This window comes from Carcharodon carcharias, chromosome 1 (assembly GCF_017639515.1).
Source record: "Carcharodon carcharias isolate sCarCar2 chromosome 1, sCarCar2.pri, whole genome shotgun sequence".
In the NCBI taxonomy this organism is placed as follows: domain Eukaryota; kingdom Metazoa; phylum Chordata; class Chondrichthyes; order Lamniformes; family Lamnidae; genus Carcharodon; species Carcharodon carcharias.
In genome coordinates, this window is record NC_054467.1 from 170,913,383 (window position 1) to 170,938,958 (window position 25,576).

General features: G+C 42.4%; 1 protein-coding gene across 5 annotated transcripts in view; it reads right to left on the minus strand.

Annotated features, from left to right (window-relative positions):
- ipo11 (importin 11) overlaps positions 1 to 25,576 on the minus strand; it is a 699,237-nt gene that overhangs the window by 287,152 nt on the left and 386,509 nt on the right. For all 5 annotated transcript variants that reach the window (XM_041187080.1, XM_041187063.1, XM_041187071.1 and 2 more), the window contains one exon: positions 973 to 1,052. In XM_041187080.1, the coding sequence (XP_041043014.1) occupies positions 973 to 1,052 (80 nt within the window). The remainder of the gene's footprint in view (positions 1 to 972; positions 1,053 to 25,576) is intronic.

Sequence of the window (25,576 nt, forward strand, 5' to 3'; positions counted from 1 at the left end):
ATTGTCATTTCCAGTATCTAGGTTGATACCGGGCGGTCCGTCCAATTTCAATCCAGTTGGGAACTGTTGAACTTCAAAGGACTTGGGTGTCCTTGTTCATGAGTCACTGAAAGCCGACATGCAGGAACAGCAAGCAATTAAGAAGGCAAAGAAGGATGCTGGCCTTTATTACAAGAGGATTTGCGTGTAGGAGTAAAGATGCCTTAGTGCAATATATAAAGCCCTGGTGAGACCACAGCTGGAGTACTGTGTGTAGTTTTGGTCATATTATCTAAGGAAAGATATACTTACCATAGGGGGAGTGCAATTAAGGTTCACCAAGCTAATCCTTCGGATGGAGGGACTGTCCTTTGAGGAAAGGTTAACTGGGCCTTTATTCTATGGAGTTTAGAAGAATTTAGAAGAGTTTAGAACAAAGTTCTTACAGGACTCGAAAGGGTAGATGCAGGAAGGATATTTCCCCTGACTGGGATGGTAGGCGGGGTGGTCTAGGACCAGGCAACAGAGTCGCAGAATAAGGGACAGGCCATTTAGGACTGAGATGAGGGGGAGTTTCTTCATGAAGAGGATGGTAAATTTTAGGAATTCTCCACTCCAGAGGGTTATGGAGGCTCAGTCGTTGAGTATATTCAAGACTGAAATCAATAAATTTCTACATACTAAAAACATCAAGAGATACCGGAAAATTGTAGGAAAATGATGTTGATGTAAGAGATCAGCTATAAAATGATTGAATGATGGAGCAGGTTCGAAAGGCTGAATGGCCTACTCCTGTTCCTATATCTTATGTTCTAATGAAACTGGCTCAAAAAGCTAAACAAGCTTGGCAAAATGAAGGAACTTACCAAGTAATAACAGTAACAGTACAAGGAAAAGACATGAAAACTGATCATTCCATGCAACAATTTGGTTCTTGAAATGGTATTGATAGTGGAAAAAATGATCATTTAAAAGAAAAGATTTCATAATTACCTGCAAAAATTCTGAAGAGGTCAAGAAAATATAAGCATTTATAATCTGGAAACAAGTTCTTATATTTTCAGAACCAAGCTCTGCAATTAAAGAAAACAGAGTACAAGTTAGAGGCAAAAGGGAGTACAATGGAGCATTTTAGTTTATTTAACAATGAACATACACGCTTGACTGAACCAGCCAGTAATTCCAGGTAAAGGGCTTGAGCAATACTCCTAAATCTGCAATTCCCCCATGCTTATGGGAGTTATTTCAGTGACACAAAAATTGCATCCATCAGGTATGTGAAAAAAATGAATGAAACTCAGTTACAGAAAGGAAACTACAAGAGCTGTAAAAGTTGTTCAGTTACTTTGATTCATTACTGGGAAAAGAGGCATGTTGCCGAAGCTTTTTGTCTTGTACTCATCAGGACAAATGCAAGAATGCCAAATTTCACACCAACCGATCAACAGCCTTTTCTTCTATAGTATAAATTGGCGTGATCGTTTGAAATTTGGCATTCTTACATTTGTCCTGATGAGTTCAAGAGGAAAAGCTATTTCAACATGTCCCTCTGTTTAGCAATACTGAAGTTCTGTACTACAAAGTGACTGTTTATTTCCTGATGACTCAGTCATGGGGAGATGGTGGCATAGTGGCAAAGTCACTGGGCTTGTAATCCAGAGGCCAAGGCTAATGTTCTGAGGGCATGGGTTCAAATCTACTACAGTTAACTGGTGGAATTTAAGTTCAATTAATAAATCTGGAATATAAAGCTAGGAATGGTGACATTGAAGCTATCAGCGATTGTAGTAAAAACCCTAATTCACTAATTTCCTTTAAGAAAGGAAACCTGCTGTCCTTACTGTTCTGGCCTGCATGTGACATGTGGTTAACACTAGACTGTTCTCTGAAACAGCCTAGCAAGCCACACAGCTCAGACAATTAGAGATGGGTAACAAATGCTGGTCATGCCAGTGACACCCATAACCCATGAAAGGATAAAGAAAAAAAATGGTATCATGTTTTAAGAAAGAAACAGAAGGGACGGAAGACGGAAGGGAAGTCTCAATCAATATTTTAATAGCACACAATAAAAAGAAAATAATATAGGAAAAATAAACTGATTGGAAAACAGGGAGAAAAATGAACATAAACCAAAACAATGGTCCAAACTGGATGTAAAACGAGAATCATCTGAAGTCAGTACAAATGGCAATAGTAAACAATCTAATACTGTGAGTTGCCTTCAGCTTTAAGAACATAAGAAATAGAAGCAGAAAGGGGCCTCATGCTCCCTTGAGCTTGCTCCACCATTTCATAAGATCATGGCTGATCCTTGACCTCAAGTTCACTTTCCTGTCTGATCCCTGCATCCCTTGATACTCTTACGCGCGCATAAATATACCTTGAATATACCCAACAATTGAACATCCACAGAGTTCAGGTTGAGAATTTGAAAAATTCACAATCCTTAGTGAAGAAATTTCTCATTTAAGCCCAAAGCGTCACACTCATATAGTGAGGATACAACCCCTAGTTTTCGACTCTCCAAACAAGAGGTCAGCCTCTCAGCATTTAGCCTATAAAATCCTCACATTCTTAACTTTCAATGAGATCTGCTCTCACTCTTCAAAGCTCTTAGGAGTATAGGTCCATTCTGCTCAATCTCTTCTCACAGGACAACCCCCTCAACCCAGGAATCAGTCTAGTGAACCACTGTTGAATTCCTCACTCACTTTTCCAGAACCGCTTCATCCAATTCAGGGTTGCGGGAAGTCGGGAGGGATACACCCAGGACGGGGCATCAGTCCATCAGAGGGCATATATTCACATGCGCGCACATGCACACACCCACAATTTACCTTAGCCAATCCACCTAACCAACACGTCTTTAGATGGTCGGAGGAAACCGGAACACCTGGCGGAAACCACGCAGAAGCAAGGAGAACATGCAAACGCCACACAGACAAGCACCCGAGGTCAGGATCGAATCTGGGTCCCTGAAGCTGCAAGGCAGTAGCATTAACCACTGCGCCACCGTGCTGCCTCCATGAATTCCTTCTAGGATAAATATAACCTTCTTCAGGCATGGAGACCAAAATTGTGCACAGTACCTCCAAGTGAGGTCTCACCAAAGCTCTGTATAATTGCATGAATTGCATAGTCTTGTACTGCAATCCCCTTGCAATTAAGAGCAACATACCATTTGCCTTCCTAACTGCTTGGTGTACCTGCATAATAACTTTGTGTTCCTTGCACGAGAACACCCAAGTCCCTCTGAACTTTACAAGTTCCATGCATTTTAAAAAATATTTTGCTTTACTATTCCTATGGCCAAACCTCTCACTTTCGCACATCATACACCAATTGCCACATCGTTGCCCACTCATTTCACCTGTGTATATCTCTTTGCAGCCTCCTTATGTTGAACATCTGAATTAGGAGAAGGCCATTCAGCCCCTTAAGCCTGCTCTGCAATTGAGAAATTCATAGCTGATCTGATAGCGGCTTCAACTCCACTTTCCTGCCTACCCCTTATATCCTTTCACTCCCTTGTTAGTTAAGAATCTATTCAACTCTGCCTTAAAATATTCGATGATCTGGCCGCCACCCCACCTGAGGAAGAGAATACCACAGATTAACAACTCTGAGGGAAAAAAATTCTCTTCATTTCCATCTTAAACGGAAGACCCCTTATTTTTAAATTATGTTCCCTAATTCTAGTCTCTTTCTACAAGGAGAAACATCCTTTCAGCATCCACTCTGTCAAGTCCCCACAGGACCTTCTATGTTTCAATAACATCATATCTCATTCTTCTAAATTCCAAGGGATACAGGCCCAACCTGTATAACCTTTCCTCATAAGATAAGCCCTTCATCCCAGGAATGAGTCAAATGAACCTTCTCTGAACTACTTCTAATGAAATTATGTCCTTTCTTAAATAATGAGACCAAAGCTGTACAGTACTCTAGATGTGGTCTCACAAATGCCTTGTACATCCTTACTTTTATATTCCATTCCCTTTGCAATAAATGTCAACATTCCATTTGACTTCCTAATTACATACTGTACCTGAATACTAACTTTTTGTGATTCATGTACCAGGACACCCAGATCCCTATGTACAAAAGAGTTCTGCAATCACTCTCCATGTAAATAATATATTTTCTTTATATTCTTCCTGCCAAAGTGGAAAGGTTCACATTTTACCACATTATACGCCATTAGCCAAATTTTTGTCCACTCACTTAACCCATCTATATCCCTTTGCAGACTCATGTGTCTTCACAATTTACTGACCTATCTATCTTCGTGTCATCAGTAAATTTAGCAACCGTACATTCCGCCCCTTCATCCAAGTCATTGGTATAGATTGTAAATAGTTGAGGTCCCAGCGCTGGTCTCTGTGTCACTCGTTACATTTTATCAACTCGAAAATGACCCATCTATCATCTCGGTTTCCTGTTAGCTAACCAATCCTCTATCATGTTGCCCCCTACACCATTTAGTGTAGTAACCTTTGAAGTGGCACCTTGTCAAATGCCTGCTGGAAATCCAAGTACACCACATCTACTGGTTTCCCCTTTATACAAGTTGCTTGCTACCTCTTCGAAGAACTCTAATAAATTAGTCAAACACAATTTCCCTTTCATAAAACCATGCTTACGATTTTCTAAGTGTCCAGCATTTTCCCTGCGACAGATGTTAGGCTAACTGGCCTGAAGTTTCCTGCAATTTGTCTTCCTCCTTCCTTTTTGAGGAGTTATTTTTGCAATCTGATGGTACTTTTCCAGAATCGAGGGAATTTAGAAAAATTAAAACCAATATATCTATTCTCTCAGCAGCCACTTCTCTTAAGACCCAAGGATGAAATCCATCAGAACCTGGGGACTCTTCAGCCTTTAGCTCTAATAATTTTCTCAGTAACCTTTATCCAGTGATTGTAATTGCTTTAGGTTCCTCCCTCCTTTTCACCTCTTGATTTACAATTATTTCTGGGGTGTTATTTCAGTCTTCTACAGTGAAAACAGACACAAAATATCTGTTCAATGCATCCACCATTCCCTTATTTTCTATTATTAATTCCCCAGGCTCTTTCTCCAGAAGATCAATGCTCAATTTAATTACTCTTTTTCTTTTTAAATGCCTGTGGAAACTTACTATCTGTTCTTATATTTCTAGCTAGCTTTCTCCCTCACTCTAATTTCTCCTTCATTTTTTAGTCATTCTTTGCTGTTTTTTATATTCTGTCCAATCTTCTGACCCACCATTAATCTTCGCTGAATTGTGCGTTTTTTTCTTACAATTTGGTACTATCTTTAACTTCCTTAGTTAGCTAAGGATGGTGTGTCCTTCCCCTAGTCTTTCTTTCTGACTGGGATGTATTTTTGCTGAGTGTTATGAAATATCTCTTTAAATGTCTGCCACTGCATCTCTACTGGTCCATCCCTTAACCCAACTTCCCAATTCACTTTAGCCTGTTCTGTCTTCATGCCCTCATAATTGCACTTATTTATGTTTAAAACACTCATCTTAGACCCACTCAATTCAATCAGGTTTTGATCACTGCTACCTATGAACACCTTTACTATGAGGTCATTAATTAATTTTCGTTAATTAATTAATTATCTCTCGTTGCACATTACCAATAGTCTGCTGTTTGGCTCTAGAACTTGTTGTGCTAAGAAACTGTCAGGAAAACTATCCATAAAATCATCTCCCAGGCTACCTTTGCCAATCTAATTCATCCACTCAGTAGTTCCAAGTTTCTCTCTTGCCTTAAATAGTACTTATTAATTTGCAATTTGCTGCGACAATCCAAGTTTTGGAAAATTTTAAAACGCACATTCACTATCGCTGGAGGTATTTTTTTTTGCTATCTTCATAAACTGCTGCAGTCCATGTGCTGTAGAACACCCACAGTGCTGTTAGGAAGGATGTTCCAGGATTTTGACCCTACAAAAGTGAAGGAACAGTGATATAGTTCCAAGTCAGGATGGTGTGCGACTAGAGGGGAACTACAAGTGGTGGTGTCCCCATACACCTGCTGCCCTTCTCCTTCTAGGTGGTAGAGGTCACGGATTTGGAAGGTGCTGTCGAAGGAGCCTTGGTTAGTTCTTGCAGTGCATCTTGCAGGTGGTACACACTGCTGCCACTGTGCATCGGTGGTGAAGGGAGTGAATGTGGTTGATAGGGTGCCAGTCAAGCTGGCTGCTTTGTTCTGGATAGTGTCAAGCTTCTCGTGTGTTGTTGGAGCTACAGTCCTCTAGGCAAGTGGACAATATTCCATCACACTCCTGGCTTGTGCCTTGTAGATGGTTGACAGGCTTTGGGCAGTCAGGTGATGAGCTATTCTCTGCAGAATTCTCAGCCTCTGATCTGCTCTTGTAGCCACTGTATTTATATGGCTGGTCCAGTTCAGTTTCTGATCAATGGCAACCCCCAGGATGCTCATAGTGGGGGATTCAGAGATGGTAATCCCAATGAACGTCAAGGAGCGATGGTTAGATTCTCTTTTGTTGCAGATGGTCATTTCCTGGCATTTGTGGGGCTTGAATGATACTTGTCACTTACCAGCCCAAGCCTGGATTTTGTCCAGGTCTTGTTGTATATGGACATGGACTGCTTCATTATCTGAGGAGTCGCAACTGGTGAACATTGTGCAACCATTAGTGAACATCCCTACTTCTGACCTTATGATGGAGGGAAGGTCATTGAGGAAACAGCCGAAGATGGTTGGGCCTAGGTCACTACCTTGAGGAACTCCTTCAGTGATGCCCCAGGATTGATATAGTTGACTTCCAACAACCACAACCATCTTCCTTTGTGTTAGATATGACTCCAACCACTGGAGAGTCCCCCACACCGCCCAAATTCCCATTGAGTTCAGTTTTGCTAGGGCTCGTGGATGCCACACTTGGTCAAATGCTGGCTTGATATCAAGGTCAGTCACTCTTGCCTCACCTCTTGAGCTCAGGCTCTTATGTCTATGTTTGGACCAAAGCTATAATGAGGTTAGGAGCTGAATGGCTCTGGTAGAATCCAAAAAGAGCATCAGTGAGCAGGTTATTGCTGACTAACCACCACGTGATAGCACTGTCAATGACATTCTTCATTGCTTTGCTGATGATCGAGAATAGACTGCTGGGACTATAATTAGCATGGTTGGATTTGTCCTGCTTTTTGCAGACAAGGCATACGTGGGCAATTTTCCACATTGCCAGGTAGATGCCAGTGTTGCAGCTGTACTAGAACAATTTGGCTAGCGGCACGTGTTTCCAAAAGGCATTCAATACGGTGCCACCTAAAAGGTTACTGCACATGATACGAGTTCATGGGAGTTGTGGGTAACAAGAAGCATGGATACAGAATCGGCTAACTAACAGGAAGAAAGAGTTGGGATGAATGGGTCATTTTCAGGTTGACAAAGTGTACCTAATGGGGTGCCAAAAAAATCAGTGCTGGTGCTCAACTATTTATGATCTATATTGATGACTTAGATGAAGAGGACAAATATATTGTAGCCAAATTTGCTGATGATACAAAGGCAGGTCGGAAAGCAAGTTGTGAGGAGGATACAGAGAGTCTGCAAAGGGATATATATAGATAGTTAAGTGTCTGGGCAAAAATTTGGCAGATGGAATATAGGGAAAATGTGAAGTTGTTCACTTTGGCAGAAGAATAGCAGAATAATATTTAACTTGAGAGAGATTGCAGAATGATGCGGTAGGGATTTGGGTGTTCTTGTATATGCATCATGAAAAGTTAGCATGCAGGTGCAGCAAGTAATTAGGGAGGCAAATGGAATGTTGGCTTTTATAGCAAGGAGCAGAGAGTGTAAACATAGGGAATTTTTATTACAACCATAAAGAGCACTGGTCTGGTGAGACTGCACATAGAGTACTGTGTACAGTTTTGGTCTCCTTACTCAAGAAGGGATATATTTGTATTGGGAGCAATTCAGGAAGATTCACTAGGCTGATTCCTGGGATGAAGGGATCATTTTATGAGGAAAGGTTGAGCTAGTTGGACCTATACCCATTGGAGTTTAGGAGAATGAGATGATTTATTGAAACATAAAAGGCCCTAGGGGAAATTGACAGGCTGGAGGCTGAGAGGATGTCGCCCCTTGTCGGGGAGGCTAGAACTAGAGGACACAGTTTCAAAATTAGTGGTCTCCAATTCAAGGCAGGGATGAGGTGGAGTTCCTTCTCTCAGAGCATCATTAGTCAATGGAATTCTCTCCCTTAGCAGTGAAGGCTGTTTCATTGAATATGTTCAAGGCTGAGTTAGACAGATTTTTGGTCGACAAGAGAGGCAAGGGTTATGAGGAACAGACAAGATAGTGTAGCCACAATCAGATCAGCCAAGGTCTTATCGAATGGTGGAGCAGGTTTGACTGGCCAAATGGCCTACTCCTCCTATTTCTTATGATCTTATGAATGAGGTCTCCCATTTAAGGCAGAGATGAGGGGGAATTTCTTCTCTCAGAGGATAGTTAACCCTTTTTTTTTAATTCATTCATAGGATGTGGGTGTCTTGTTCAGAGGGCATTTTAAGAGTCGTCCACAATGCTGTGGGTCTGGAGTCACATTTAGGCCAGACCAGGTAAGGACAGCAGATTTCCTTCCCTAAAGGACATTTAGGGAACCAGTTGGGTTTTTACAATAATCATCAGATTTTAATTTCAAATTTTTATTGAATTCAAATTTCACCATCTGCTGTGGGCATTATCCTGGGTCTCTGGAATACCAGTCCAGCGGCAACACCACGATGCCAACTCCTCCCCATCTTGGGGGGTCTCTTCCCCAGAGAGGAGTGGAGGCTGAGTCATTGAATAAATTTGAGGCTGAGTCATTGAATAAATTTGAGGCTGAGCCAGATAAATTTTTGATCCATAAAAGAGTTGGGTTATAGAAGGCAAGGAGGAATGTGGAGTTAAGGCCACAATCTGATCAGCCATGATCTTATTGAATGGTGGAGCAGTTTCAAGAGACCAAATAGCCTACTCCCACTTCTATTTCTTATATTATGCTCACTGTCTGGTCAAGTGATGAACACTGGATTAAAATGACCACGAGTCTCTCTGTTCCCTTCTCTACAACAATTACTCACATCTCATCACTCCTCTGCCCATCTGTTTTTCAAATCCTCATCCATGCTTTTGTCACTTCTGATTCAATGCTCTCCCTCTGTCCTTCAACCCCAAACATCAGCCCAACTAAAACTCCGTTGTTCATGCCCTCATTTGTTGATGTATCCTATCTTACACAAACTGTTCACTCAGCAGCCCCATTGTCACTAATTTACATTGGCCCTCAATCCACAATCTCTCCAAACTAAAATTCTTGTTCTTGTTTTTAAAATCAATGGATGATCTCCAGCCCACCACTTCCCTACCTCTGTAGCCTCTTCTACTCATACACAGCCCTGTCCTCCACATACTACTCTTCTGGTCTTACACGCATCTTTCCCTTCAAACACCTAGGCCCCCACCTTACAGAATTCCATCCCTTAAACCTCTCCATCCTCTTTAGGGTGCTTGGAAAGCAAATATACAGTTCTGTAGAGTCACAGGGAGTGGTCAGGAAGAGGGGTGATGTCACTATGGCTAGGTAAATTTAAGTGTTGGGGAGGTGGTGGGGAGAGGGAGAGAGAGAGGAGAAGCTCGTGAAGCCAGGTGAGCAATGAACTCAACAAAGGGAGGGAAATTGTGTTAGAGATTGAAATCGCAGTTAGAGGAGTCACACTGTATAGAAGCTCAGGGGAAAAAGATGGGAGGGTATCAAGCTAAATTTTGTGCTGATGGGTGTGGTGGTACATAATAAGGATTTTAAAAGAAGATGGGTGGTAAGCACTACCCGCTCCCACACTGTGGTTTTAATTCATTCCAGAATCAGTGTGCACTTAAGACTCTGGAACTTTGCTGCCACTTTCATGCTGATTAAAACAAAACTGCATCAAAGCTAGAATGGTAGTATAACCACATTATAACATCGCCTGTAAATGTGAAAAAGGCTCTTCTTTTCCCACATGTATACTCCAAACTAGGTGCTTCTGAAATTGTACGTTGCTGGCAAAGAGAAATATTGCCCTATCTGGAATTCTGGGTCATCAGCCTGCTTTTTTCAGCATAAAAGAGATACCTGCTATAAAGATAAGCAGAACAAAGACAGAATTACCTGGAAAAGCTCAGCAGGTCTGGCAGCATCAGCGGAGAAGAAAAGAGTTGACGTTTCGAGTCCTCATGACCCTTCAACAAAACTGAGTGAATCTTAGGAAAGGGGTGAAATATCAGCTGGTTTAAGCGGCAGCGGCGGCCGGGGGGGTGGGGGGGGTGGTTGTATGGAAAAGAAAGCAATGATAGGAGCAGATAATCAAGAGATGTCATGGACAAAAGAACACAGAGGTGTTGAAGATGGTGATATTATCTAAATGAATGTGCTAATTAAGAATGGATGGTAGGGCACTCAAGGTAAAGCTCTAGTGGGGGTGGAGTGGAAAGGCTAACAGGGCGTAAAGGATTTTAAAATAATGGAAATAGGTGGGAAAAGGAAAATCTATATAAATTATTGGAAAAAACAAAAGGGAGAAGAAACAGAAAGGGGGTGGGGATGGAGGAGGGTGTTCAAGATCTAAAGTTGTTGAATTCAATATTCAGTCCGGAAGGCTGTAAAGTGCCTAGTCAGAAGATGAGGTGCTGTTCCTCCAGTTTGCGTTGGGCTTCACTGGAACAATGCAGCAAGCCAAGGACAGACATATGGGCAAGAGAGCTGGGTGGAGTGTTAAAATGGCAAGCGACAGGGAGTTTTGGGTCATTCTTGCGGACAGACCGCAGGTGTTCTGCAAAGCGGTCGCCCAGTTTACATTTGGTCTCTCCAATGTAGAGGAGACCGCATTGGGAGCAACGAATGCAGTAGACTAAGTTGGGGGAAATGCAAGTGAAATGCTGCTTCACTTGAAAGGAGTGTTTAGGCCCTTGGACGGTGTGGGGAGAGGAAGTGAAGGGGCAGGTGTTGCACCTTTTGCGTGGGCATGGGGAGGTGCCATAGGTGGGGGATGAGGAGTATGGGGTAATGGAGGAGTGGACCAGGGTGTCCCAGAGGGAACGATCCCTATGGAATGCCGCCGGGGGGGGGGGGGGGGGGGGGGGGGGGGGGGGTGTGTGGTGGTGGTGGTGAAGGGAAGATGTGTTTGGTGGTGGCATCGTGCTGAAGTTGGCGGAAATGGCGGAGGCCAATCCTTTGAATGCGGATGCTGGTGGGGTGATAAGTGAGGACAAGGGGGACCTCTCTGTTTCAATCTCTGGTGATAAACTGTCCACCGATATCCATTACAAGCCTACCGACTCCCACAGCTACCTCGACTACAGCTCCTCACACCACGCTTTCTGTAAGGACTCCATTCCATTCTCTCAGTTCCTTTGCCTCCGTCGCATCTGCTCCAATGATGCTACCTTCAAAAACAGTTCCTCTGACATGTCCTCCTTCTTCCTTAACCGAGGTGTTCCACCCATGGTCGTTGACAGGGCCCTCAACCGTGTCCGGCCCATCTCCCACGCATCCGCCCTCACGCCTTCTCCTCCCTCCCAGAAACATGATAGGGTCCCCCTTGTCCTCACTTATCACCCCACCAGCCTCCGCATTCAAAGGATCATCCTCCGCCATTTCCGCCAACTCCAGCATGAGGCCACCACCAAACACATCTTCCCTTCACCCCCCTCTCCCCCCCCCCCGGCGGCATTCCATAGGGATCGGTCCACTCCTCCATTACCCCATACTCAACCCCCACCTATGGCACCTCCCCATGCCCACGCAAAAGATGCAACACCTGCCCCTTCACTTCCTCTCTCCTCACCGTCCAAGAGCCCAAACACTCCTTTCAAGTGAAGCAGCATTTCACTTGCATTTCCACCAACTTAGTCTACTGTATTCGTTGCTCCCAGTGCGGTCTCCTCTACATTGGAGAGACCAAATGTAAACTGGGCGACCGCTTTGCAGAACACCTGCGGTCTGTCCGCAAGAATGACCCAAAACTCCCTGTCGCTTGCCATTTTAACACTCCACCCTGCTCTCTTGCCTACATGTCTGTCCTTGGCTTGCTGCATTGTTCCAGTGAAGCCCAACGCAAACTGGAGGAACAGCACCTCATCTTCTGACTAGGCACTTTACAGCCTTCTGGACTGAATATTGAATTCAACAACTTTAGATCTTGAACACCCTCCTCCATCCCCACCCCCTTTCTGTTTCTTCCCACTTCCTTTTGTTTTTTCCAATAATTTATATAGATTTTTCTTTTCCCACCTACTTCCATTATTTTAAAATCTTTTATGCCCTGCTAGCCTTTCCACCACACCCTCACTAGAGCTTTACCTTGAGTGCCCTACCATCCATTCTTAATTAGCACATTCGTTTGGATAATATCACCATCTTCAACGTCTGTGTTCTTTTGACTGTGACATCTTTTGATTATCTGCTCCTATCACCGCTTGCTTGTCCCTACAACCACACCACCACCATCCACCCCCCCACTTCTTTCTCCCCCCACCCTTATACCAGCTTATATTTCACCCCTTTCCTAAGATTCACTCAGTTCTGTTGAAGGGTCATGAGGACTCGAAACGTCAACTCTTTTCTTCTCCGCCGATGCTGCTAGACCTGCTGAGATTTTCCAAGTAATTCTGTTTTTGTTTTGGATTTCCAGCATCCGCAGTTTTTTTGTTTTTATCTCTTTTATATAAAGATATGTAGCCTGTTTTACCAATGAAGATGACTGAGTATGCACCTGTATAGTTTACGTCACTGAATCATACATTATGCACACCAAGAATCTTTTTGGTATCCATGCTCTTGGTTAAGAATTTGCCTTGCTCTAACTAGTCAGTTGAAAAACATGAAGTCATCACAACTTCACTTGAAATGCTAAATCTGGTGAGCCCGGTCAAGGCAAGGACCAAAAAGACCTGTCAGCTGCTCAGTGATGTGAAAACAATGGAATGCACCAATTCCACTTCCATGATTTCTTACTGCAGGATTTTAGAAAACCCATCAATAATACTTACAAAAAAACAAACAAACATGCCCTTCAAAAAAAAACAAATATGCCCTTCATCATATTTAGATCTATACACTTCTGGCAATGTTATTCAGCTTTTAGAAATAAAAATAAGGATGTTAGTCATGTGGAGATCCATTATTTTTGGTCTCCTTCTATCGAAGTGACCACTCCATTAATGTCAGGTGTAGTAACATCAGCCAGTAGCTCCACTGGGTGTCCTGTGGATAAACACTTAGCTAATTCCAGAGGCCAACTGGGAGATAACAAGTCAGAAAAGCTAGTCTTCTTTAAATCACATTCAAGTTTTGAAACTTTGACTTATGCATTTACAAGCCATTATAGTGAATAACTGAAAGTATTCAAACTCGTTTTAATTAGTCAATGACTCAAATCCAGGGCTACAAAACAAAATATTTTTTAACGGTTGTCAACTATAAGAAATTAAACATTTGACCTGTTTCTAAGTACAGCTACATAACGACTTTTTCTTATTCATTCATGGGATGTGGGTGTCGCTGGCAAGGCCAGCATTTGTTACCCATCCCTAGTTGCCCTCAAGAAGGTGGTGCTGAGCTGCCTTCATGAACCGATGCTGTCTATGTGGTGTGGGTACACCCAAAGTGCTGTTAGGGAGTGAGTTCCAGGATTTTGACTCAGCGATAGTGAAGGAACTGCAATATATTTCCAAATCAGGATGGTGAGTGGTTTGGAGGGGAACTTCCAGGTGGTGGTGTTCCCATGTGTCTACTGTCCTTGTCCTTCTCAATGGTAGTGGTTGTGGGTTTGGAAGGTGCTGTCTAAAGAGGACTGGCGAATTTCTGCAGCGCATCTTTTCGATGGTACACACTGCTGCCACTGGTGGAGGGAGTAATTGTTTGTGCCAGTCAACCAGGCTGCTTTATCCTGGATGGTGTCAAGCTTCTTGAGTGTGGTTGGAGCTGCACACAATCAGGCAAGTGAAGAGTATTCCATCACCCTCCTGACTTGTGCCTCGTAGATAGTGGCCAGGCTTTGCGGAGTCAGGAGGCGAGTTACCTACCACACGATTCCTAGCCCCTGACCTGCTCTTGTAACCACATATTTATACGGCTAGTCCAGTTCAGTTTCTGGTCAATGGTAACACCCAGGATGTTGATTGTGGGGGATTCAGCGATGGTAATGCCATTGAATGTCAAGTGGTGATGGTTAGATTCTCTCTCGTTCTCTTGGAGATGGTCATTGCCTGGCATTTGTGTGGCTCGAATGTTACTTGCCACTTGTCAGCCCAGGCCTAGATATTGTCCAGGTCTTGCTGCATTTGGACATGAGCTGCTTCAGCATCTGCCAAGTCGTGAATGGTGCTGAACAGTGTGCAATCATCAGCGAACATCCCCACTTTTGACCTTATGATGGAAAAGAGGTCATTGATGATGCAGCTGAATATGGTTGGACCCAGGACACTACCCATGAGGGACTTATGCAGTGATGTCGTGGAACAGAGATGACTGACCTCCAACAACCACAACCACGTTCCTTTGTGCTGGTATGACTCCAAACAGCAGTTATCTCCCCTGATTGCCACTGACTCTAGTTTTGCTTCAAAAGCTGTCTCATGACTGAATTTTCCACACGTCATCCAAATATACTCCAGACTAGACAACAAAAGGGGCTTTAAAAATGACTAACGAGATTTTTTGGAAAATGAATTGGTATTGTACACTGAATATTTTCCAACTTTTTATGTGTTATAAACAGGATCGAGTGAAAAACACAGCAGTATTTTCTGTTTATATTTCAGATTTCCAGCATTCACAGTATTTTACTTTTTGTGGCAATTTAAATGATAGAGCAGAACTGAGGGTCTGTACTGCTCCTATTTCTTGTGTTCTTTCTTAGGTTCTTCACAAGGTATCCACACAAACAAGTTTAGTCAGGTGCTTAGTTCAAGTATATAGTACATGCGCATGACAGTCTTCCTGCAGGCTTGGTGTGGATGGGGGTGGTAGGGGTGGGTGTTAGCACCCTCCTTATTGGGCACTGTGGCCCACAAAATGCCCCCTGATGGCAAGGATGGCCCCTGCTGTAAGAGCCGTCCCCTCTCATCCACAACGACCACTGCCCTCCACCCCTGGCATGCCTAACTGGCCCTGCAAGCCCACTTCACTCATCTCTCTTCTACGACTTCTATTGATTCTGTTGTTGCAGGCCGTCCTGCAGTCCCAGCAGTGGCCAGCTACTCCCAGTGGTGTTACAGGGACTGAAGAGCTGCCAGCACTCAGATCTCAGGCAGGGATTCTTTGCCTTTCAAGGCACAGGAACCCCAAGTGCAGGTAGTTGGCTGCCTGATGGACATTTAATCCTATTGGTGCTCCTGGAAATGGCCGCAGTGGGGTTCACTAGCTTTCCGACCTGATAATTTACAAGATTAGGAAGACGATTTTGACAGTCAAATGCTCTGGAGGTATACCCAGATCGCTGATGAACCTTATTGTTTCAGAGAAACTGTCATTGACTGATCAATCATGATACACCAGGTCCTTTTCTACTGTCAGAGTTCCTTTTCCAATATGCATTACCTTATATTAGGTTATTTAATTCATTTAATCCCTACCCTATATAATTGCTCCAGTCTCTGAGTTCTCTTAATTTCTCAGCAGATAATACTCTAAAGTACAAGTCAGCATTCTCATCATATAGTAGGTTGGCTAGAGACTCCGTTACAAGCCCTTAATTATTTATCCTTTACCATCAAATTCTGTTGTCTATTGCAAAACATATTTTGAAACCATTTTAGCTCATTTCCATCATCACCATGAGCCTTAATTCTCCTTATAAACCTCATATGGGGGACATTTTCAATTCCTAAAAATACAAGTAAATTATATCCATTGTATTTGTTCTCATCAATTAAGTTGGCTCTTTAAAATAATTCCACTAGATTTATGGGAAGCAATCCATTCTGTAAGTTAATGCCACAGAAGCTTTGAGCTCTGTGAAAATCAATAGTATGATTTAAACTGCTCTTCAGGATTTTCTCACTACCAATGTTAGGCCTAATTGGCTTCCAAATCATGCCTCTACTATTTCTTTTAAATATTATAGATAAGAGTGGCTAGAATTTTGCAGCACTTCAAGGCCAACTTATGTGGCAAGCCCAACCATATTCTCTGGCAAGAGAATGTATCCAATAGCTGGTCATCCAATTTCTGCAGCAAATGAAGTGCTCTTAACAGATTTATAGATTAAAGCGTAACAGCAGCACTCCTGCATAAAAAATGATAATTTTAAACAATACTTACGATGAAACATTAACTCAAATTTATTACAACAGTAATGATTTAAACGGGTAACTTATAACAATTAAAACCTAAAGCCAGTCACTTTTCAACAATTTCTTTTGTTCAGCTGAAATACTCATTCTCTTCTCATTAATGGTAAGCATTTTTGTTTAGCAGGGAAAGAAAGAAATACTAATCCTTTCTTCAACGAAGGTCCCCTTGCCTTTAGGTATATTTTATGTTTTCTAATATGATTTGGCTCCATTTAAAGAAGTTTGCAATTCCTGAGATGAAATTGTAATTTTCAAAAAAAAAGAGCTGAATTTTTATTCAATGACAGGGCTAAGCATGGAGATTGGTGGGCGCATAAATTTATGAGCAACCCAGCATGCTAGTTTCCCAGCACCATCCTGCCCCTGGGCCATTTTCCTGCAAGGGCTAGGTGGCCAATTCAGTCTGCTGAAGGCCTAGTAAGACCTATTGTTGGAGGCCAAATGTAATTTTCAAGTCAACCTCCAGTTCCCTGGACAAAAACAGAATTATCTGGAAAAACTCAGCAGGTCTGGCAGCATCGGCGGAGAAGAAAAGAGTTGGCGTTTCGAGTCCTCATGACCCTTCGACAGAACTTGAGTTCGAGTCCAAGAACTTGAACTCAAGTTCTGTTGAAGGGTCATGAGGACTCGAAACGTCAACTCTTTTCTTCTCCGCCGATGCTGCCAGACCTGCTGAGTTTTTCCAGGTAATTCTGTTTTTGTTTTGGATTTCCAGCATCCGCAGTTTTTTTGTTTTTATCCAGTTCCCTGGAGATATTGGAGATCTGTGTAGCTGCCTGCAAGCCTCCTCCTGTCAGCAGACTGAGGGGCCAGCATTCCATGCAGGCTTAAAAGGGTCTCTGTTGCTAGCTGGCTTCAGCGTCAGGCCATCCTGTGGAGGAACCCAGCTGCTGAAGACAGTTTTATGTTAAAGTTAAAAAGTTTACAGAGTGCACCCCCATCTTGAGGCACCCTCTCACTTACCTGCAAAGACAGCCTGCTGCTGTTTCTGAGCTAAAGGGCCTCCTATTGGACCTCCAGCTTCAAGAATCTTCCTACCATCCTTAATTAGACAGCAAGCTCTCCCGCTAGTCATAATTGGCTAATTTGAGGAAAATCACAGCCAAGTTTCTGTTCCCCACAGAGTGTGGGCTTCTGACCTTTATTTGAACCTGAAGGCAGCGTCCTGACGCCTGCGGGGAAAATCCTGTCCACATTCTTGAATGAACTTTACAGCTATGGATTGCTGGAACTGAAATATATCGAAGTACAGATTTTGGCACATACATCAAAAAGAAATGCAAATTGCTTCTAAAATCACAGTAGTTGAACCAGTAGCTTCATTTACTTGTAGTGCAATGGCTGCTTTCCTCCTTAATAAAATGCCTTCCCTCTCACACTCCTATTTAATTTGTTTTGCACTGCATCTTCCTCTTTTTCACGCTAGCTCTGTATAGCTCCCATTTTTTCTCTCCTAACCATTTCTGCATCTTGGATTCTAACCCTTAATATCCTCTCTTTCCTCTTGTATGTCTTCTGTATGTCTCCCAAAATGATGTTTCAATTAGTTATTCAAATTTCATGCAGTCAAATGGCAGTCAAAACATATACCAGGTCAGGAACAGGATAAGGGAGAACCATCCTTGCACTGTTTCCTTGTCCTGTTAGAACACAGGATAGGGAGAAGCAGTGGGTTAAAAATTAGGCCACAGGTGTACAAGTGCTGAGTAATTCTCCATCTCACACTAGTGTTCCTGCTGCTTTCATAAACTGTGAATTCAACCAGTACCAGAATTGATAATGCAGCTGCGTGGGTGAAGCAACAGAGCACAGGTCAAAATATTCATTTTCATGTGATTACTACTACATGCACCAACCAAACTTCTTGAACATGGCAGGCCAGCTGAAAATATAACATTTGATTGACGTAACCAAGTTGTAAAAAATATTCTCCATCAGAATAGTTTAACACACAGTTTAAGTAATCCATCATTTATTTCTATCCCTGAGTGGCTCCTGCAATAAGAACCAAGCAGAAAAAACATTGGTTAGGTCTCAAAAATATCTGACTTCATGTTCCCTCTGTGACAGTTAAGAACATATATTTAAAGCATGACCCTAGCTTCAGAATTACACCTACCATTCCCAAGATTTAAAATTGAATATCATTGCTTTGCAACAAGTTTTAATATACAAACCATTTGTCTTCCTGTGACCGATGTATTCTGCTTTTAAAAAGGAATGACTTAATGCACTACATAGGAAAATGGAAAATAGCCAGGCTGGATGAGGCTGAAGCACCAATTTTCCTATGTTTTACATCCAGAAAAACCTAATCCCCAGAACACAAAGCAAGGTAAATAGGCGATTCAAATGAGCACCCCTCAGATCAGACAATTTAAGAGGGCCAGACAGTATGAATGTAGACAACCCAAAATATTAAGTACCTTTTTCTGCCATTTTGACAGTGAAAGGTCTTTTAGTTGCTATTTTTGTACATCAGCCAGAAAGCCTTATAGCCAGCAGCGATTGCCAGGCCTTGATTGGTGTGCATTCCATTATTTATGAAGCTTGGTGAGCAATCATTCGTTATAATTCCATCTAATCTGACTTCCTGCTAGTTCAACAGATATATCCAATAATATTTGCATTCAAGGTACTTCTCAACTTTTAGCTTGGAGAGCTAAACAACTTGTGCTCTAACTAGGTTGCTGCAAAAATGTGACCAACCAGCTAAGATTTAATTTAGCACTTGTCTAAAAAGTAAGCTTTTGCCCCAATTAGCAAGAAAATAGGATAAAATAAAACCACCAATATTCTGAGCAGCCCACCAGAGTGGAATGACTAAGCAGCTAATTAACTGCTTAAGATCATACAAGCTGCATTGTCAAACGATACGATGCATGGATCACAAGATCAATAGTATAACACCAAGCACCATTATTTTTTGAAATATTGCTCTGTCAAGTTGCTTGATTTGAGTGCAATTGCTGTCATCAGATTCAAATACACAACGGGGAAAAACAAAACAACTGTAAGATCTAAGAAGTTCCATCACAGAAGCAGGATTTTCATTCTAACATTAAGTTCAATTTTTTTTTATTTTAAAGCAGCTCTTGTAAGTATTAAGATGCCTTTAAAGTAAACAGTATAGAAATTAAGCTTTTCAACAAACCACATGAAGTTTACTAAATGGCTTATGCGCTTTTTTTCTTGAAGTACTCTGAGGAAAACAAGAATGCAATTATAAAGCACCTTTCACAGCCTCAGGATGCTGCAAAGCTATTCACAGCCAATTAAAATACTTTTGAAATACAGCAGAGAAAACCAGCCACTTTTTCCAAGCAGCCTAGTCCCATAAACAGAAATTATATAACATTGTTATATTAGGGATATTTGAGGGATAAATATTGAACTCCCTTTCTATTCTTTGAAATAGTGTTGTGGGATCTTTTACACCTGCATGAGAGGGCATATGAAGTCTCTGAAAGATGGTAACTCTGATAGTGTAGCATTCCCTCAGTACTTTACTGAAGTGCCAGCCTAGATTACGTTTTCAAGTCTCTGCAGTGGGACTTGAACCCAAAGCTTTCTGATTCAGAGATGGAAATGTTACCACCAAGCCAAGGCTGATACCAACTTGTACCCCAATAGCCTAAAAATAGTCATGTCCCGCCACCACTCAACCGCGCTCCTCCCAACAACACTCACCCCTCCCACACTATTCACAGTTCTTCCCGACAATGCTCATCCCCCTACATCCTGATGATGCTCACCACTCTTCACCCCACCTCGTGACACTGCTCACCTCCCCGCCCCAACATTCCTCATTTTGCCCCCCAATCTTCAGCCCTCTGCTCACTCCCCACCACATCAAAGACAATGCTCACTCCCCTCAGCCCCCCTCCTGACAATGCTCATCGCCAAACCCCCTTGTGACGGTGCTCACCATTCCCACCCCCACAAACTCATTACAGTAATTAAAAGTATTTGAAGTATTAGAAATAGCTTCAAAAAACCTTAAATCTTTGGGGAAAAAAAACACATAATACTGCAAGCATGCTGACCTTAAGGGGAGTTATTTGAGCTGGTGACTTCAGGAGGAGGGTGTTCTTGCTGATGTTTCTCCTTATCTGTCCTGCTTATGATACCTTGCTCCGGGACAGGAGTGTAAAATGGTAAGGGTACACTTTCAGTCATGGTCAGCAGTGACAGCCATGGTGTCACTGCTGACCAGAAGATCTAGGCCAATATCTCTTTCAATGCAGCATTCATTCTATACTGCACAGAAGTATCAGCCTCTACTAGGTCCTGGAGTAAATCTTGAACTCTCAAACTTCTTACTCAGATTCTAACAACTGAACCATCTGGATACTGGACAGTATGCCAGATCACACTACTCAAATATCCCAATGCGGTGCCCAAACAACAAATCACATTTAAATGCATAGCCATCTTGAATTTAATTTTCACAAATTTTCATTTATAACCACTGGTTTTACTTTCCTTATGATCTTATGGGTAGGACAACAGAAACAAAAACATTGCATTGATGAAGATCAGTTTTGGCTGTTGTTTACACAGAGTTAGGGCTTCAGCAGATAATCTTTTAACATATCCTTTGAAATAATCCAGATTTACTTAATCTCCAAAACTACCTCAATTTTCATGGCACACTCATGGTAAATTGTAATTACAGCTGGGGGGTCGGGGGGCAGATCTAAGAATGCAGGAGCATTAGAAGGGGATTCTGAGGTTCTGGGAACACAGATGTAGGTCTGGAAGGCAGGATCAGTAGAAGACAGAAGTCTGAAGGTTTGGAACACGAGAGACAGTTTTGGGATTAAGGAGCTTTAGGAATGCAGTCTATGGATTTATGACAACTGAGATGGGATTCTGGGAGTAGGAGGAGTGAAATTTGGAGGAGGAATGTCTAAGATTTGACAGTACTGAGGAATGCAGTTTTGGGAGTGCAGGAATTTTCAGCCTTGTGAGTCAGAGGGTCAAAATGGGACCCAAACTGTCCTTGGCCCTTGTTGAACTATTTGTCAGCCATCAGCCTTGACGCCACAACCATTCTGCATACACAGGTGTCCACCTCAGGCTTTCCCTGCTGTCAATAACGTTGCATTTTTATGCCGTCTCTTGAAAGTAAATGGACAAAAGAGGTAAACTCAAGAGGTGAGGTGAGACCAACTTCCCTTGACGTCAAGGCAGCATTTGACCGAGTGTGGCATCAAGGAGCTCTAACAAAACCTAAGCCACTGGAAATCAGGGGTAAAACTCTCCACTGGTTAGAGTCATACCTGGCATAAAGGAAGATGGTTGTGGTTGTTGGAGGTCAATCATCTCAGTCCTGGGACACCTTTGCAGGAGTTCCTCAGGGTAGCGTCATGGGCCTAACCATCTTCAGCTGCTTCATCAATGACCTTCCCTCCATCATAAGGTCAAAAATGATGATGTTCGCTGATGATTGCACTGTTCACTGCCATGCGCGATTTTTCAGATACAGAAACGGTCCATGTCCGTATTTAACAAGGCAAGGACAACATTCAGGTTTGGGCTGATAAGTGGCAAGTAACAATCACACCACACAAATGCCACACAATGACCATCGCCTTGACATTCAACTGCATTACCATTGCTGAATTGCACACTGACATCCTGGGGGGGTTACCACTGAACAAGAAACATAACTAGACTAGCTATATAAATACCATGACTAATAGAGCAGGGAATTTTGTGGCCAGTAACTCCTTTCATATCTTCCAAACCCTGTCCACCATCTACAAGGTCAGGAGTGTGATGGAATACTCTCCACTTGTCTGGATGAATGGGGTTCCAACAACAGGCAAGAAGCTCAACATCAGCCGGTTCAAAGCAGCCGCTTGATTGGCATCCTATCCATCACAATAAGGACTCACTCCCTCCACTACTGACACACACTGGCAGCAGTGCATACCATATACAAGGTTCAGTGCAGCAACTCGCCAAACGTCCTTCAACAGCACCTTACAAACCCATGGCCTCTACCACCTAGAAGGACAAGGACAGCAGGTACATGGGAATACCACCACCTGCAAGTTCCCCTCAAAGCCACATACCATCCTGACTTGGAAGTATACTGCCATTCATTCACGATTGCTGGGTCAAAATCCTGGAATGCCCTTCCTAACAGCACTGGGTATTCTACACCAATACACTGCAACAGTTCAAGAAAGGGAGACAGTGGCGTAGTTGTAATGTCACTAGGCTAGTAATCTAGAGGCTCTGTCTAATCCTCTGAGGCCACAGGTTCAAATCCCACCAACAAGCTTGTGGAATTTAAATTCAATCAATAGATGTGGAATATAAAGCTAATCTCAGTAATGACAGCTATTGTCAATTGTTGTTAAAAAAAAACATTTTTTTGGGAAGGAAATCTGCCGTCCTCAACTGGTCTGGCTACATGTGACTCCAGGTGCACAACAATGTGGCTGACTCTTAACCACACTCTGAAATGTCCTATCAAGCCACTCATTTGAGGGCACTTCAGGAAGAGCAGTAAATGCTAGCTTTGTCAGTCATTCCCACTTCCCATGAATGAATTTCTAAAACGTTTTCACTGCACTTTCAACTTTCTATTTTGCCTTTGGGCTGCAATTCATCATGGTATTTATGCAGCTACTGATCAATTAAATTGTACACTCTCCATCACCTTTGATGCCCTTGCCTTCATTAAAACCTCTTTCACCCTAGTTACTCCCCCGGTATAGCATTCATCTTCATTCACTGAACAGCTCCAAAGAAGAGCCTTTTTTGACTTGAAAAGTTAACTCAATTTCTCTTTCTACAGGTGCTGGCAGACCTGAGATTTTCTAGCGCTTCTGATTTTATTCCACAGCAATGTGGTTGACTCTAAAACTGCCCTCTGAAATGGCAAAACATGCCATTCAGTTCAAGGGCAATTAGGGATGGACAACAAATGCTGGCCTTGCCAGTGGTACCCAAATCAGATGAAAGAATAAAAAACACGACTTTGAACAAGTTTTTGGTCACACCTTCTTCTGGCTTTTGTTAAAATCTAATTATGCCTCTGTGAAGTGCCTCGAGATGTTTCTTTCCTATGTTAAGGCTCTAATTAAATGTAGGTTGCTTAAAAGCTTATTTTAACAATATTAGTTTTAGATGGAAAAATGGCAAAATGTTTTTTCAAAAGAAAAAAGTGATTCAATTGGCTTTGTCAGCTGTCATTGACTGTAGAGATTTTCATTTTAAATGTTTACATGAAGGTTTTCTCGTGACATGTATGGATTTCCCCTTATGAATGCATAATGCAGGAAAAGTATACATGCAGTTCACCACCCAAATATATTTATATTGCACCTTTACTGTAATAAAACATTGCAAGGGGTTTCACAGCAGCATTATAAAACAAAATGTGAGATCAAGTCACATAAGGAGATACTAGGACAGATGACCAAAAGCTTGGTCAAAGAGGTAGTTTTGAGGGAGTGTCTTAAAGGAGGAAAGTGAGGTAGAGAAGCAGAGAGGTGTAGGGAGGGCATTTCAAAGTTTAGGGCCTAGCTGACTGAAGGCATGGCAGCCAATGGTGGAGCCATTAAAATCTGTAATGCTCAAGAGTCCAGAATTACAAGAACACGGATATCTGGAAAGGTTGTGGGGCTGGAGGATATTATAGAATTAGGGAGGGGGGGAGGCCACATAGAGATCGGAATTTTAAAATCAGGCTGATACTTAACTGAGAGATCAGTGAGCACAGGGGTTCTAGCAGAACCAAACTTGGCACGAGTTATGACGCCGGCAGCAGAATTTTAGATGACATCAAGTTTGAAGAGGGTTAAAACGAGGGAGACCAGTCAGTAATGCCTTAGAAGAATCAAAGATAGAGGTATGAATGAGGTATGAACAAGGATCTCAGCTGCAGATGAGCTAAGACAGGGTGAAGCTGGGCAATGTTACGGAGATGGAAGTAGGCTGTCTCACTGGTGGTACGAATATGAGGTCAGAAGCTCATCATGTGACACCGAAGTTGTAAAAAGGCTATTCTAATCTCAGACTGTTGCCAGGAAGAGTTTTGAGTTGGTAGCTAGGATGCAGAATTTGATGTGGGGACTACAAGCAATGGCTGCAAACTACCCAATATTTAGAATTAAATCACAGACATAGAATGGGTAACAGCACAGGAGGTGGTCATTCAAAAGGAGGATAAGTAGAAATAATAATTCGGGACAAAATTAATTGTCACTTGGACAAATACGGATTAATTAAGTCAGCATGGGTTTGTTAAGGGAAAATAATGTTTAACAAACTTGTTTGGATTTTTTGATGCGGTGACAAAGAGAATTGATGACAATAATGCGGTTGATGTGGTGCACATGGATTTCCAAAAAGCTTCTGATGAAGTGCCACCTAAGTGCCAGGCTTGTCAGCAAAGTTGAGGCCCACGGAATAAAGTGGGCAGTGGCAGTATGCATATGAAACTAGCTAAGTGACAGAAAACAGAGTACTGGTGAACAATTGTTTTTCAAACTGGGGGAAAGCTTATAATGGTGCTCGGGCCAGTGCTTTTCTTGATCTGTATTAATGGCCATGGCCTTGGTGTACAGGGCATAATTTCAGAATTTGCAGATGATACAAAACTTTGAAGTACTGTGAACTATGATGAGGATAGTGATAAACTTCAGAAGGACTAAGGCAGGCGGGTTGAACAGACAGACAAGTGGCAGATGCAATTTAACATAGAGAAGCGTAAAGTGATACATTTTGGTAGGAAGAACGAGGAGAGGCAATAGAAAAATAAAGGGTATAAAAGAAAGAGGGTGCAGGAGCATGGGGGCCTGGGGTATACATGCACAAATTATTGGAGGTGGCAAAATGTGTTGAGAAACTGCTTAGTAAAGCAATCGGGATCCTGGGCTTTATTAACAGGAGCAGAGAGTACAAAGGCTAGGAAGTTATGATGAACCTGCATGAATCTCTGGTTCGACATCAACTGCAGTACCATGTTCAGTTCTGGGCATCACATTTTAGGAAAGATGTGAAGGCATTAAAGAGGGTGCATAAAAGATTCAGGAGAATGGTTCCAGGGATGAAGAACTTCAGCTGTGTGGATAGATTGGAGAAGCTGGGGCTATTCTCCTTGGAGAAGGTAAGATTAAAATGAGGTTTGTTAGAGGTTTTCACAATCATGAGGGATCTAGACAGAGTAGATAGGGAGAAACTGTTCCCATTGGCAGAAGGACTGAGAACCAGAGGACACCGATTTCGGA